The sequence below is a fragment of the Parasteatoda tepidariorum genome, chromosome 11 (genome assembly GCF_982258835.1).
Source record: "Parasteatoda tepidariorum strain Cologne lab strain chromosome 11, Ptep-v5.0, whole genome shotgun sequence".
NCBI lineage: Eukaryota > Metazoa > Arthropoda > Arachnida > Araneae > Theridiidae > Parasteatoda > Parasteatoda tepidariorum.
The window spans coordinates 44,687,773-44,705,667 of NC_141765.1; the positions used below are offsets into that span (position 1 = coordinate 44,687,773).

A 17,895-nucleotide genomic window follows, 5' to 3' on the forward strand; every position below is an offset into this window, starting at 1 on the left:
AAATTGATAAAATATTTTCAAAAATTTCTTAATTTATGCAGCAGTTATAATGCTAACCAAATTTATATATATAGTTATGTTTCAAGATACCTGTATACAATCTATGTACAGTATATGTTACATTTTTAAATGTTAGATAAAATATACAAATCAAATTAGTAATTGAGTTTAACTATTAAAAGAAATCGAACAGTTTTGAGCAAAACTGATGAAAGTTATAAGGATATTACTTGAATTTTCACTGGTTTATGAATTTAATATTTAAAAATTGTTATGGGGAAGTTAGAAATAACAAACAGCAGTTAAAGAGTTATAAAAGGCTGATATTAAAAGTCAGTTTTTTTCAAAAGGTATGCGATGAAATATATAATTTTTACAGAATCAATGCATTTTTTTCACATAAATTTAAATGGAATTTTGTATTCTACATTAATTTGATTTGTGCAAAATGTTTTTGTTCTCTGAAGGTATTATTAGTTTCATCATAAGTACTTTCATAAATATGTCTCAAAATTTTCCATTGAAAAAAAACTTAGTTTCACGAAAATTTAAGGAAAATAAGATTTTTCAAATATGTAAATTTATTAGTTACTAAGCAAATAAAGCATAAATAGTTATTTTTTATTATTCCGCAATTTTTGAAATAAACTTAAAATATTTATTAAAATAAATTATGAATTAAAAGCGAATAAGGCAAGACGTTTGTTTTAATATAGGTGTAATTTTCGTTACACATGGTTTTTTTTTAAATATTTAAAAAAAACAATAAACGATGCACATTGCATGGAATGAATTTTACAAGTCAATATTAAGCATTTTACTCATTAGAAATTGCAAAAATTTGATTCAAAATATTTTGGGAAATAAGAACGACATTAAGAAATTTCCATGCTGTAAATCTTTATACGTATCACGAGTATGCGTATATTTTATCTGTGCGTGCGTCAAATATTCTTTGTCTTCCACACTCATGGTTTCCAGTTCTAATTTTAGTAAGATATTATAAGATGTGCACACAGAATTTTTTAACATTATTTGTTGTTTAGTTACATTGTAAATGAAATTCACACAGGTGTTTGAATTATATATAATGTTCTCTATACAAAACAAATATAAATAATACATAAATATATAATAAATAAATAAATATATATAGTATACATGTTGAATATATATAATATATATGTTGAATATATATAATATATATGTTGAATATATATAATATATATGCTGAATGTATAATATATATAGTGAATACATAATACTCTGCATTAACTATATGGGAATTTCATATAGAAGGTATGAACTTCGAATTTAGTATGATGTAGTTGATGCCTTTTTAATTTCTTATGAAATTCATGAAATATCTTTACAATTTTAATAGAAAACGTATTTAAGAAATAGGCAGCATAAGCATGAAAAACAAAACGCATTCTTAAATTAAATTACGTTTTAAAAAATATTTCAACTCATAATTTAAAATTTTTTTGACAATTGTGATACTTAGCTTTAAAGAGAAATAGTTACCGAATTTAACAGCTATTTTCAGTTTTAGAAAATATTTAGACTTATAGCTTCACAAAAACCGGAAAATATGTTTCAATAACAATACTTGAATACACACCAGAATTAATATTTTTATTCTTTAATTTCGGCTCATTTAAAAAAAAAAAGTTATACGAACAATAGAAAATTTTAAACAAGAAAACAATGAAAATAATGAAAAATATAATAATAACAATCAAAGCTGACGTCTTCCAGGTCCGGAAGTCTTACCCCTTGACGACGTACTCCTTGACCCCCTGTTGCCCCCTGATATCGCCAGCTTCGGTTTTCATTATTATATATTTCATTATTTTCATTTTTTTCTTCTTTAAAATTTTCTTTTGGTTTCAATTTCCTTATGGAATTTCGACTGCATTGCACAACTTTCCTTTGGAAATGTAATATTTAATTGCTTTAGTCATGATTTTTGATTTCTCTTTTTATTACTAAGCTATACGAATGAAGAATAGTTTTGTTGCACCCTTTAAGTAAAAATATATTTAGCTCCTCCTGAAGTGTGTGAACAATATTTTTTAAATAAATCTACAAAAAGTGTGAAATTTTCAAATTCATAGGCATCCAAAGTAACAATGAATACATTAACACAAAACTTTTATTACAGGGGTTATACTTGGAATAAGTGATTATTAACAAATCTAATTAAATCTATAATTTGTATAAATTCGTAATCTATTTTAAATAAAATAAGTGTCCTTTATTTTACAACTTTCCAACTTCTTATTTCGTAGCAAAACTCTTTTTATCATAACAAATTTTCTAAACTTTAATGAAGTAATAAAAACTGGTTGGTTCTTTATTTTTACGAGACAGAAAAATGTTCTATCTTAAATATATCACTTCTCTATCAAAACCATTGAAGTATGAATTTATACCTCAATAATAGTTCGCAATTTATTTACGTTGTCCAGTACACAGTTAATATATTAACAAAGTTCAACCACTTTCTGTGATAAAGAAAATATTATACATCTGAAATTCAATTCAATAAGGAAAATGCCAACATCATCCTAAAACGTTTCTTGTTTTTCGCTATAAACAGCTTCTATTTAAGAATGTTACAAAACTTTAACTAACATGAGTTATGACGAAGACTTGCGATTATTGGCAACAAATGACATTAACTTCCCCAAAACTATGGAAGCCTAAACCACATAGTCGCCAAATACGTTTGGTAATATTAATTTAAATGAAATAGAATTTGTCTCCCAATTTAGTTTTCGTTCTTTTCTTCTATTAAGAATACATCAAAAGACACATGCCTCACACGGCGTAATGCATACTGCATTTTGTGATTACTTACAATATGTTATACAAAACACTTTACAACATTTTTTTTGAACATCTAGCTCCATGTGATTCTTGGTTGTTTAAAATTAAAGTAGAGGAAAATGTTCAAATTCACAATGAGTCATTTCGTGAACATTTAGCATTAATATATATCGAAGATAATCAGAGCTCCTTTTTTTTAAATTTCATCTTGTAAGCACCTAGTCATATACTTAGGAATTGCAAAATGCACGTGATCATTCAACAATTCAAATATCAATCATGGTGATGATGGAGTCCACGTATTAGCTGAAATTAAGAAAAAAATTCATTTAAAAAGCGTATTCAAGAAGTATCTTAAGTATTTTTTTTAGAGCAGATAAAGGAATTATCCTTAGAAAAAACTTAAAATAAAAGCAATAAAAAATCTTTAGAATGATAAAAATAAAATGTTAAAAAGCTCTTTTTGAAAATTATAAAAGTTCATCTTCATTGCACTAAAGTAATTACTACTTTGAATAGAAACACGAACTATTAATTCACCGTTTATTAAAATTTTTTGGAAACAAGATTCATTTTAACCGTTTTTACTATATTACAATTCATATATTAAGACGCATTTTATATACTATTAGATAATTTTGAAAAATATATAATTTTACTCAAAATATTTTTCAAAATATTTTAAATAAAATTATATATTTTCATGTAAACTGGGTTAATTGTTTTTTAAACTGATTTTTAAGAACAGTAAGGAAGTTATGACTTCGTTGATAAAAATTCCAGGTGTCACAAAAATGATCGACAATTTGAAAAATCAATTAAAGAAAAATTGAAACGAGATTAAAAAGGTATGTATAAAAAATTATTCATATAGTTAGACTAATCTTTCTCTACCGGATTTTTCAGAACAGTGAAGAAGTTATGACTTACTGAATAAAAATACCAGGTATCATAAAAATGACCGGCGATTTGAAAAGTCAACTGACGAAAAAACGAAAGAAGATAAAAGAAAAAAAGTACGATTACCTGCTTTACCTGCATTGATGAGAAAACTAGGTATTCAAATCTAGTTTTCTCTTCATGATTTAAAATCAGTTAGAAATTTCCTCAACAGATGACGCTGTTGACAATAGAAACTATAATGCAATGTTTTCTACTGCTTTAAAACCATTCCAACTGAAATACTTGAAAGGGTATCAGTTAATTTAGATTGCAGACTACATCACGTTACATCACGTTGCTGATAAAATGGGGTTATATTATTAGTTTTTAGTTAGACTCAACATAATTATTTTTATTTTTTTTTTTCAAATCAGTTAGACTTCTGTTTACGAACAGTGTATCAAATTTTAAAACTTAGTGGAAAAAATTCCCCAGCAGAAAGTAGCAACGCGTCCATTTTTACCACTTTCACTTTTTATTTAACTGATTTTTAAAATCACCGCCCATTTTTGCGCATTAGGCACATTTAAATACTGTTTAATACGTTGAGTCTCACGCTCATTTTTAAGGAAATCATTTAGGAATCAGGTTACGCACACTGCTTAGAAGAGCTCGTATTGTGGTATAGCAATGAAAATCGCACTAATAATAGATTGAAATAAATAAATATTCAATTTATAATGACTCAGCCTACACGGAGAGTTCAGTTCCAGCCACTGCTGACTGACTCAGCTTAAGCGGAGAGTTTAGTTCCAGACACTGTTGACTGACTCAGCATAAACGGAGAGTTCAGTTCCAGCCACTGATTACTGACACAGCACTCAACGAGTTAGTTGATTTTTAAAATCAGCCGTGATTTTTGAGCAACGGCATATTTGCATACAGTATAAAAAATAAATACTGAATTTCACAGTGTGTTAACTCCTTCGTTATTTTGCATATAACTTCATTAATACAAAATGTTTGAATGATTAGATAAAAAATATTAATGGAATGCATTTTTAAAAGTTATAGAAGTAATGTGATTTAAATGTAATTGGTTTTGAAGTAAATGTTAAAAATACATTTTATTACATACCTTGATACCGCATATTTCTATGCATATTGGGGCAATCTTTCCCCTGTAAAACATGACATATAATAATATAGTAGAAGTATATTAAAGCAGGATTTAAAGTACAATTTTTTTACTAATGAGTAATATGAATATTGTTTAAAAATAAATAATATAACAATTTAGGGAAAGACTTAATATCTGGGAGAAATTGAGTTAGATTTTAAAAACAAATACTTGAAATAAAATTCAATTGTAATTCTTAAACTTGATACAAATCTTAAAAATATTTTAGAAATGAATTTAAAAATTATTTTAATATCATTGAAAATATACTCCGAATCATCAAAGCAATTTAAAATAAAATGAATAAAATATCCACTCTAAAAATGTTACTAAATTGACTAAAAAAATTAAATGTCTATTTTCCTCCTATTTAAGCTATTACCGTCAGTTTTTAAACTATTTACATCAATTTTAGTTTTAACTAAGCTTATATTTGGTTTCCACTTTAATTGCTATATACTTTTAATTTAGAAAATGTGTCATATATCAATAAATCTTAGCTTTTTTGCAAAACTTTTTAAATAAAAACTTTTTTTGTAAGTCTAAGAAAAATTGGTTCTAATTTTTTCTGCAAATTACTTTTCAATTTTATTCTTCTTAGCTAATTTATTTACTTAAGAGTTCAAATTACAAAAAAATATTTTTTAAAAACTGTTTTGGAAAGAAAATTCTTTTTGAAATAGTGTAAAAATGATTGAAAGGGTAATTAAATGAAGATGGTGTATAATATTTTTTTAAACATTGAGTTACTGTCATAAAAATAAATGTCATAAAAATAAGCTATTTTACTAAAGTAGGGTATGTATAAGGGATATATGAATGGCTGGAAACATTGCTGGATGAAGGTGCTAAGGAAAAGTTTTCTGAGTTTAAGAGCAAAAGCTTCAGAAAATGTAATGACATGATATATTTAGATTTGACATGAAGCTATTGACAACCTATTTTTTTATTCAAACCATCATACTTAAAATCTTAGCACAAATTATACTACTGATTATGACATGTTTTTAAACCTAAAATTTTGAGTATTTACAGAATGATTTTTGGCATTTCTTCCACTAAGTTAGTGAATAAACGTATATCTCTTTAAAATACGATTAAAAACTCCTTTAGTAACGTAAGTTATTAGTGAATAGTTAAGTACGTAAGTTATTAGTGAATTTAGTTTGACTATTCCTCACTAATTATCGGTACCTTAAATCACCATAATATCGGTACCTTAAATCGTAACATTGAGCAAATTTACTGCACTTTTATAAAGATGTTAAAGCGAACCATATTACTGTTGAAATATAAGCCCTGGTATCCTGTATTCCAGTCAAAAAAGTTCTGTAATATCGTTCATCTTAGCATTACACTAAGTTTGCATCAAGATTAAACGATATTATGAAAAACCGGTTTAGTTGAATTATAATATCGTTACATTGAATCGTATCAGTGTGCAAATTTACTTCAACTTTATTAGCGTCTTAAAGCAAACCACTTTTCTGTTCAATATGAACGATGCTATCGTGTATTCAAATTTAAGAAAAACGGTGACATGGTTTGACTTGGCGCTATAATAAGCTTGTGACAACTTTGATTGAAAAAGTATTTTACTTAAATATAAATATTCAAGTTTCGGAAGTACTTTAATATGGTTGAACTTTGCATTACTTCAAGTTAGCTTCGAGATTGAACAATATTAAAAAGAAAATGGGTTCAACTTTAAACCATAATATCAGTACTTTGAATCGGAGCACTGAGCAAATTTACTACAACTCTAAAAAGGTGCCAGAGTGAAGTAAATTCCTGTTCAAATATTATCCATGGTATCGTGTATTTAAGTCTAAAAAGTTAAAATTAAAATAAAACTAAAGTTTAAATTAAAATTGAAATGGAAATAAAAGAGAATATAGCACTCGTTTGGAGATTTTTTTAACAGTGAAGTTAGTTCAATAAATGTATTCATAGAAGAATTATTTTAAATTTGATATAATACTTTTGAAAGTATTTTATGTAAATATTCAGCAAGGTGAAAATAATTTATTTAATAGTCAAAATTTCTTAAACAATATACATTTACACCATAGCTACCTAATAGTATTTTAATTTTGTTCTAGACAATTAATAATTTCATGACTGCGCTGGAAATAAGAATCCACTTTGTCGATTCTCTAAAAATTGCTGTTTCCCTGCTTGCGAATTATTTTGCTCATAATTGATTGAGAATTATACGCAAGATAAAAACAACCACTTAGCTAGAATGATTACTTGACAAAATTAATAACTTCCGGGATAAGAAAATTGTTTTTCAAGACACCTTGTAATTAAAATCAGAGCTCTGTTCATTACTAAAACTTTTCAAGTCTTCGCTGGGATGCTGTTTTTTAAATTCTTATTAACGGTTCGTAAATGATGGTATTTTCAACTAAGTTCTCCATATATGGCACAATTAGCATTAGCTGCCAATCAATTTATTGACGTTTCCTCTGCCGTTTGTTTTAACGAGATAAACAGCAATAACTTAGATAATGGCGTATGAAAAATGATTCTCGATTTTCAAATAGTGAGTCTGAAATTCTACTTTAAAAAGAGTCTATTTAAAAAGGTAAAATGTGCCCTTTCGTTGTTATTCATATCTTAAGGTTGAAGGGTTTTTAATTTCCATTTTCTAATCATTTGATTCAATAAGCACAGTTTTAACGCATCTCGAAATGTTATAAAGTGAATAAATTGATAATCATTAGTAATATCTATTTTTTTAAGTACCGTAAGTGAATGCAATTTCAACTCACATCAACGAATTGTTTTAGAATTGCATATTTCTTGATTTGGCATTAAAATCATACAACTCTACTTTATTCTAATTAAATTTATTTTGCACATTCATTAATAAATAAACATTTAGAATTAAACATATTTCGTTAGATATAAAATTTTTATCATCCTACTTAATAAAGGAGGTAAGCTAAAGTTTAAAATACTGAGACCTAATAGTTTCAGAAGATCAGCTCAAAATATGAGCCAGTTAATTTTAATTTTACTTTGCTGCGTATTTGCGTGAATAAATTTTTTTTTTTTTTGCACACAATTACAAATGAAAAGCGATTGAGAACAGAGGACTTAGATTCTTTGTCGCACAAAACAAATAATTCACAAAAAATTGTTCGAATACCATGCTTTCAAACTCAATTTTTCTTTAAATGAATCACGTATTAGTTTACAAAGTATAGTTTATAAATGAGAAATTTGCTGAACTTGCTACCAACCGAAAAAAAAATTGTTTTATAAACTATTTAATTTCATTGTAATCGATTGTAGGGTATGAATGATGGTTTAACCCGAGTCAGCCAAAATTATCAGGCACAAAAAGTATCTAAATTGCATAAATTTAACATCTCAGTAAAGTAGCAGCAAATTTACACTGTTTTAATTTAGGACACCGACCAGTTTAACGTTGAACTGATTTTTCAGAGAGGGTTAAGGAACTTGTAGAGTTCATAATATAAATCAACCCTGTGAAATTATAGACCAATAAAAATTTTAAAAGGGGCTAATTTGAGGAAAGAATTAAAATACTTAGAAAGAGGAAATTTTTTTTACAATATTAAATATATTTTTATGATTTTGCTAAGGATTAATTTATTGGTTAGAGTAATTCAAGGATTGAAACGAGTTACTGTCACTTGAGATCAATTGCTTCCACTTCACACTCATTCTAAGGGGATAATCGGTTTTCTGCTGTATTGCGTTCTTAAATCCCTGGAATTATTGTTTCAAAACAAAAATCTGGGGTTTTTCGCTTTTGGACTAAAAAAATTCTCAAGCCTTTTACCAGGATTAAATCTAATTTATATAGGATGGAAAAAAGTGCTTCGATAAAGGAAGTTTGTAATGGGGGTTGGAGAAGAAAAGAATGTTGAGGGGGGTAGAAAAAATGGACCTATTGGATTTTTTTTTTTTTTGAAACCCGAATAGATAAAATATATAAGCAAGCGGAACATCGTATCGCTCGTAAACAGAGGTGACGATATATATCGATTAATCGATGATGACTTACGTCCTCACGAATGAAATTTATGTTGCTTCGTAGAGCTCGTCGGTTTAATGGTAGAGGAGGTCTGAAATTGTTGCCCAGGGGAGCTTTAGGATTGCGTTCGTCACCTTGCATCAACTTGCGTAAAATGAAAAGCTGAAAAAAAAAACAAAAACATGTTTATAAGGAAATATAATGCATTATCATAGAAACTAAAATGCTAACTGTATCCCATTATTTGCTGAAAATAAAAAAACAACATAGTTTAATAGTTTTCAGCATAATAAAGATGATGCAATGAAGGTAATATGAATAAAAGAGACATAAATGTCAATATATACATGTATATTTATAAATAAATACTAGTTATATTTTTCTATTCATACTGATGTATATTATTTGCACTTTTATTATGATACATATTATGATATATTGATATAGAATATATTCGAATTCCGCATTTTTTTTCGAATTTTTACGCAGCATAAAATAAAGTAATTTGTTGTGAGTAATTTCGTAGATTATATTATCCTTTTTTTCCTTTGTCTGGATTCAATGAAGAAGTTTAATAGCACAGGAGCAAGAATCAGCTATACTGTGCTAAACTTGAACGGTATTAAAATTTCAGATAAGTTGATCGGATGTTGTTAGATGCGAAGGAAGAAAATAATGTGATACCTTGAAGTCGTGTGATCTGTGTCCACATGAAAAAGGAAAATTGTGAAATTGAACATTGAGGGTCTTCTATTTAAAATGAAATTACATTTGAATTAAATGCTGCTGCTTCATAAATTTTTATTCTATAAATTCTGCTGAAGCAAGTTAATATTGCGGTCAGCATTTAGAGGCGATTGCATGGTATCAGAAAGGAGAAGTGATACTTTAGATATTTAATTCAGTTAATAAATGAATAAGTGAAGTTATAAAATAGAAAAGTATTTTTCACAAGCATTTCATGAATTCCTTTATAAGAAGCTCAGAACGATAATAAACTAAGCGACGGTAAACTGTTTACTCTGGACGCAGCTCGAAATACTTGTTTAAGAAAATGGACACAGCTATTTGAAGAATTAACACAGTTATTTGAGAAAATGGACACAACACTTGATTCCATTTTTCAGATTTCCTTTTATGAGTATTGTTTTTTTTAAATAAACATACTGAGGAAAAATCAGTCAGTAATGTGATATTTGCTTAAATTACTTGGTTCACGTCATTAATTTTTCTTAAAGACTTAAAAATTCAGCAGTTGTTGTTACCATGGGACTCATAAATTTATAATAGTAGTAAATTTACGTTGTAGGAATTCAGATTTTGAAATTCTGTTTATCATTCAGAGTTCTGAATACGAAGGCATTCAGCTAAATATACTGAGTCACCAGGACCCCGAAATCGGATGCTTTGCCCGGTAATGATTTTGCGTTTAAATAAGTAAGGAAAAGTAAATACGAAATTTTTTAATTCGTAATAAAGTAAGTACGACGTTGAAGGAAAAGTATTTGCGAAATTCAAGCTATCACATCTTAACTTCTGGTTTATTAGTTAAAATTGAGATTTACGTTGAAAAGACGAATTTTTTGTTGCGTTCATTTTCTTAGATACACATTTTGAGCCATGTTCATTTTCTTAAATACGCATTTTGAACCATGTTCATTTTCTTAAATAAGCATTTCAAACTGTGTCCATTTCCTTAAACTTTCATTTCTTGCAGTGAATAATTTTTTAAACTCACATTTCGAGCTGTTTCCATTAACTCAACCACAGATTTCGAGTTGTGTCTATTTCGAGATGTCTCCGATATTCTTTCTCCTTTTACCGATTGACATGACGTTTGAAGATGATCTTGAATATTCGTTATTTTTTAATCCTGAGTTTTTAATTTTTAATTATGTGCTTATAAATTTCTTTATGTGTTCAAATAAATCTTTCATGGTTATTCTAAAAAAATATGTAAGAAAAGAGCTTTGCATAAACTGGATGCAAAATTAGAACATTTTCAAATGTGGCAGACTACCTAATGCAGACCTGTTTGATTTCGGAAAAGTAACACACAATAAGTTCGTAAATGTTATATCTATGAAATACTGAATTAAATATAATCAAAAACACTTTTAGTTTTACATAAATTGAATAAAGAAGCTATATTTTGGTTTTCGCTGGTTTCTGCATGAAAAGTTTAATAAAAAAAATCCTATGCTATTTGCCGTATTTTGGAGTTCAGCAAAATTTTCTGAAAAGTATTAAATAATAAAACACATTTTTTAAAAAGTTAAGCTCGTAGTTTTTTTTCGAAAAAAAGCCCCATAAAAACTGAAAAAATAACAAAAATTGAACTTAGAAAAAAGTACAAACAAGAAAAAAGATAGAAGGAAATAAAAATGAGTAAAAATAAATAAGGTTAGGCTTAAGAAAATTGAAAAAAAAGGTGCTATGAAAAAGAAGTAGTCATTAATGTACCCATTAACAACTTCTTATAAATACATTAAGTTTTTTAACTGAATTCATCCAGTAATAACTTTGTTAAACACTTAATTTTTAGATGTAGAACTTTCTTATAATGTGTTTCAATTTATTACCGAAAGTATTAAATTTTACATCGCATATTTTAAAAAATGTATATCTATATAAAAGAATATAATACATAGTTTGTATAATTTCAATTCAACATTTCAATTTCCAAAAATCATTTAACTTATGATTGGACCAATTTGATTTAAATGGGTTTTTATCACTGTTAAAATAAAGTGCGTAATTTTAATAACTTTAATTAAAAAATTTTTTTATTTAAAAGAATTATAATATAAAGAAAGAACAAAAATATATAAACAGTAAAAAAAAACAGTTTTACCCGAGAAAGAAATTCTAACTTAAAAAGTTTAGTTTCAAAAAAGAAAATTGTCGTAAAGAAAATAACCCGAACATGGAAAACAGACTTTATATCACATGAAAGTTTCATTTAACCGCACAGCCTATCGTAATTCCGGAGATTTTTCAAAAAGCAGTTTTTCATTTAAAAACTCAAAAAGTAAAAAAAAAAAAAAAAAAAAAATGGATACCTGTGTCATCCACATGAGGTACTCCGATTTTACGAACGAAATCTCATTAAATTTTTACTTTTAAAAAAACTCTCCCGCGAAAAGCACCTTTTTCTCCCTGTGTAATAATCGAAAAGAGATTGTTGTTCAAGTCAGTATTTTCTTTAATTACAGAAGAGTGACACGGCAAGTTTGAATCATAATTAAGTTTTCGTCTTTTGCACTTTTCTTTTCCTTTAACTTCGTATCTTTGTGTCATCGGAGGGAAAACAGCCCTTTTACTAGTCTTTAAATCACACACCATGGAAAATTCATTTGGGATTTTTTTTTTTGTAATTCTCCTTTCGTTTTTCTTCTTATTCCAGTAGTGCGAGCTATCTAATAGCAATGTGGAAACACGCATGCGAATTTTTGGAGTGGAAATATTCAGGAACGGAATTTCGTTGCTTTCTTACACTTTCATTTATTTTTATCAGACAATTTTTATTTCTGTTATTTTTTTTTATCCAATATGTGTGGCGTGAATGAGAAAATCACGAAGGAAATCGTGTCTTAGCATTTGTTTTTGCACGAGTGTAACTCGCTTTCAACATAATTTGTAAAAAAATATAAATATATGATATGATTAATGCTTTTTTCGTGACGAGGAAAATAATTTTTTCTCGAAAGGATTATGGAATATATGATACAAGAATGAATGTGTTTCTAAATAAGACTTCACGAACAAGGAGGAAAATAAATAAATTTATGTATTTAACATTTTCTGTAAATTGGGTATTTACATGTGAAAATGAGTATTCCTTAAATGGAAATAATTTATCGAAATAGTTTTTATACGTATACTTTAACGAAAGCGAGTTTTGTTTTCTGTCAATTCTTTTATAAAGAATATTTTTCAAGAAAAAATAAGCTAAACCAAAAATTTAGACTTTCAGTATACAAACTTGTGGTATATATGCCTTTTCTCCCTGAGTTATTCTATAAAAAAGGAATTGTCTTTCACGTTGATATTTTATTTAGCTATAGAAGAGTGACTCAGCAAGTTTAAATTATAAATATGCTTTCGCCTTTTGCACTTTTCTTTAACTTCGTATCTTTGTGTCATCTGTGGGAAAAGTGCCCTTTACCTAGTCATTAAATTACACACCATAGAAAATTCCTTTAGGATTTTTTTTTAAATTTGCTTTTTGGATTTCTTCTTATTCCACTAGTGTGAGCTATCTAATAGTAATTGGGAAACACGCATGGGAATTTTTGGAGGGAAATATTCTGGAACGGAATTTCGTTGCTTTCTTACCCTTTCAGTTATTTTTGTCACAAAATTTAAATTTTTATTATTTTTTCTATCCATGAGAAGCAATATTTGTGGCGGGAAAGAGATAATCATGAAAGAAATCGTGTCTTAGCGCTTGTTTTTGAACGAACGTAACTCACTTTCATCATAGTTTGTAAAAAAAAAATTAATATATGATAAGATTCATTCCTTTTTTCATGTCGAAGAAAATTTTTTTCTCTTTATGTTCCATAAACATTTTAAGAAAAAAAAAATTCTATTTTTTTTTCTTAAAATGTTTATGGAATATATGATACAGGAATGAATGTGCGTCTAAATAAGATTTAGCAAACAAGAATAGAAGAAGAGTAGCTCGGAAAGTTTAAATCGTAATTAAGTTTTCGTCTTCTGCCCCTACTTTTACTTAAACTTCGTATCTTTATGTCATCACAGGAAAGAGAAATTTTTTAAAACATCTTTAAGTAGCATACTATAGAAAATTTATTTATAATTACTTTTTTTGTTATTTTCTTTTTAATTTTCTATTATGATTCCATTAATGCAAGCTATCCAATAGCAATGTTAAAAAGCGCTAGACAGGAAATGTTCAGCAACGATATTTCATTGCTTTCTTGTAATTTATAGCTGTTCAACTAATTATCGCTGTTATTTTTTTTATCCATGAGAAGCGATAAGTGTGAAGTGAGTGTGATGCAAATGAGAAACTTCAGAAAAAATCTTATTTTAGACTTTGCTTTTGCAAGAGTGTAATTTGGTTTCCACATAATTCTTAGGAAACGGCGCATTTGTTAAAATATGCTTATAAAAACTCTTTCAATATTTTTACCACTTAATGAATATTCATTTTCAAACCTAAACAACAAATTTGCTGAAAAGGTTAAACTTATAAATTTAGTTAATTTAAATGGTTTTCCATGAAGTCTTATTTAGACTCTCATTCGTTTCTTTTAAATATCTATACACCGTAAAAAAGGGTTTTTCAAATTGAGCAAAAAAGTGTCCAAATTGCTCCGAAACAAATATGGTCAAATTTAAAACTCCCATTTATTCATTATTGAGTATTGACATGCTCAAAATTGAAAGAGCATATACTCATTTTTGAGGAAATTGAGTAGTCTCAAAATTGATGTTTAGGGTGAAATATGATAGAGAAATGTACGTTGATAGTCAGCAGGATTCAAACCAAGAACCTCCAGCTTCGTAGTAAGATTACCAACCACCATATACATCCTGATGCGTCAATACAGACATTCTATTCGCTTAAAAGCTTATAAGATGTAGAGAAATAAGCAAAAAGTTAAATTAAAATCTTCTGTCTCAGCTATTCGACTATATTCTAAAAATAGCATCACTTTATACCTTTGAATTTGGAAACTAATGTATCACTATGTGTCATTACGGTGGTCATTATAAAATGCTTTCTAACCCTTTTGAGTCTAGAGTGTACAACTATGGTGGTTAGAGCATCTTGCTACGAATACGGAGGTCCCAGGTTAAAATCCTGTTAGCTGCCAACGATCATTTCTCCCTCCATGTTTTTTTTTGGAGACTATGCTTTTTACTCGAAAATTAGTACATATTGTTTCAACGATTCAATTTTGATGTATATATATATATATATTGGATGGTTCAGCTATATATTTTTTTTAATGTTACAGCTTTTCTGCTGTCACCCACCCTCTAGTTTTGCACAAAATTTCCCTTAAATAGGACTGCTACATAACGAACCACAATCGTCTTGCAGTTTTAACAATCATAAAAAAAACAAGAAATATTTAAAAATATTACCTATAAGGTATAATTTAATTTGAATAATGCGAACAAATGAGAATTGAGCATAATTTTTTACCAAGAGAGGATTTAGTAGCAGTTGGGTATTTTTTACTGTCTTCGGCAACAATCTGTAAAACAAATTGTTTCACATTTTCATCTTTTGTGTGTTTGTTTTTGCATATGTCTTGTACAAATTAAATTCCTCTTTCAGCAGCCCATTCACAACCGCTCCTTCTCAAGTTTTTTTCTTTCCAACTTTGTAATTAGGATCATCCTTCCATGTTAAAGGATCTCTTCCGTGGAAAAACAGAAAATTTCGCGAAGAAAAGTTCTGCAGTGGTGGTTAGAAAAGACGAAAACTGATTGTTTATGAAGAAAGAAATTAATTTATGTGCAGAATGTAGCACTTTTATTTATTTATTTCTTCTTCATCTTTATCCGCCTTCAGCGTAACCTGATCCATATTTGTCTTAAATAAGTCAACAAATAAGTTTTTCTATTACGTTGCAGAGCGGTTCGAGTTAAAACCAGGTTTTCTGTATCGAACCAAAGTGTTTCGGTAGAAGCCATTATTATAAAACCCCATCTATATCAGTTATTTTGCATCGATCGAATATTTCAACAGGGCAGAGGGTAAAAAAATAGCAATTAGCTTCAAGTTTCTGGAACTACTGCTGTCTTTGTTGCTGATTTTGCTTATAGATGACTGATATATTTTACTGTCGTCGTCACCCTTGCTGCTTGATGTTAAATCGTGATAATATATTAATCTTGATGCATTAAAGAGTTGTTCCATTTCTTCAAATGTTCTTTTTTCCCTCTCAGCCTCAATTGCAACGTGTTCTTTCTTCTTTGTTTTTAGTTTTAGATCTATGACATGTATGGAACCTGGTAGTCCTTTTTGGAACTGAAGCATTATGAATTTCTTATCTACTTCAACTTTTTATTTGTCTCAAAGCATCTGCATGTGCTATGTTAAAGAGATCGTCCATAGTTTTCACAAAAATATTCCTTTTTTTCTTCTTCTTTGCCAACAGTTCTGGAAAAATTTTTTCGTAAATATATCCGTTCCCCATAGAGTTTGACTACCTTATCAATGAAAAGTTATTTCTTCTAGCCAATGTTTCACCAAAAAATAAAATTTCTTGTGTAGCGGTTGCTATATTTGCGATTCTCATATGGTAGGAAAAAACCCCCCCAACTATTCGATTGGAAATGTAGCCCACAAGAGTGATATAAAAATCGTTTCCTAACTTGTGTGGTGAACTACCTGAAGAAGTTGATGCTATTTTACAAATCTAGAAGAAACAATACTGAGAAATTTCTTTCAAGGAAAGGATACCAAATAGAAATAACTTACAAAAACGGCCTCTTGGCGTACCGAAAATGCGCACAGACGGATATATTTTAAGCAAGACGGAAAGTCACAGACGGATATATTTTAAGCAAGTGTAACTCTAAACATCAATGAAAGTCACCAACGATGAAATAAAATAAAATAATTAAAAATAAAGAAAAAAACCTAAAAGAGGACTTTTAGAGTAAAAATTTTAAAACTTCATCATTGATGTGGGTCGTACTGCAGAAATATATATATATGTACATATATATATATATATATATATATATATATATATATATATATATATATATATATATATATATATATATATATATATATATATATATATATATATATATATATATATATATATATTTGTATATATAAATATAAGTATTTGTGTGTGTGTATCTAAAATGAATATTCTTCTAGATAAGACTTCTCGAGCAGGAACGTATACATTTTACTTTTTTTTCGAATTTCTAGTATAATAATAAAGAAAATAAGTTTCTTTTTCTATCCTTTACATAACATAAGAATATTTTATATTTGGAAAACAATTATTTGAATAGTTTTTATATCTTTACTTTAACAAAAGCACTTTTTTGCTTCTTTTCATTTTTTAAGGAATATTTTTTTTCAATTTGAGCATAATTATATTTATTGTTGTTGTTGTTGTTAATTTACGTCGCACTAGAGCTGCTCAAAGGGCTATTGGCGACGGTCTGGGAAACATCCCGGAGGATGATCCGAAGACATGCCATCACAATTTTGATCCTCTGCAGAGGGGGTGGCGCCTCCACTTCGGTAGCCCGACGACCTGCACGCGGAGTCGAGCACTTTACGGTAGCACAGTTTAACGATGACCAATACCGCACACCCTCGGTCCCTACGCAGACTGATCCAAGTGGTCACCCACCCGCACACTGACCGTAGCCAGAGATGCTTGACTTCGGTGATCTGCTGGGAACCGCGTCTTAACGATCAGTCCACTGCGGGACGAGCATAATTATAATTTTAGCTTTTGAGGTCGAGGAAAGTGGAATAAGATCGTGCAGTTTTGATTCGAAGGCCTGCTGAAGCTTAACTGTTTTACCTAGTAACTGACTGATTTTATCAAAATATTTATTGTTTAGTGCGTACAAAACTAATTTTTTAAAAAAAAAAAATCAAAAATGAACTGCCTTTTTTCATAAATTATTATTTTCTAGAAAAAGTCAAATCACCCGGTATACGAGATAACTCTATGGGAAATTTAGAAGTACTAGAACTTCAATGAAAAATAGAAGAAACCTCTATTTTATATGGCCATTTAAAAATATTATGCATGCAATTTACACGTGTTGTAGATGTAGTTCCTCCGCGGCAATGCAGCTCTAGGGGGCTCAGAAGTAAGAATGAACTCAAGTTACGTACATTTATTCAACGCATAATAATCTGGATGAAAAATAATTTTGTAACTGTTATGGCAAAAAAATAAGGCTAGTTTAAAAACAGTAGAACATTACAGAGTCGACATGGTGAAACGAACTTATC

General features: G+C 28.4%; 1 protein-coding gene across 1 annotated transcript in view; it reads right to left on the reverse strand.

Moving 5' to 3' along the window:
• Positions 1 to 1,969: 1,969 nt before the first annotated feature.
• The window catches only part of LOC107447997 (carbonic anhydrase-related protein 10-like), a 610,624-nt gene continuing 594,698 nt past the window's right edge, over positions 1,970 to 17,895 (reverse strand). Inside the window, exons 8-10 of the mRNA XM_071187366.2 lie at positions 8,940 to 9,071; positions 4,856 to 4,898; positions 1,970 to 3,141 (exon numbers count right to left, since the gene is read on the reverse strand). Of these exons, the coding sequence (XP_071043467.1) occupies positions 3,113 to 3,141; positions 4,856 to 4,898; positions 8,940 to 9,071 (204 nt within the window). The 3' untranslated portion in view covers positions 1,970 to 3,112. The remainder of the gene's footprint in view (positions 3,142 to 4,855; positions 4,899 to 8,939; positions 9,072 to 17,895) is intronic.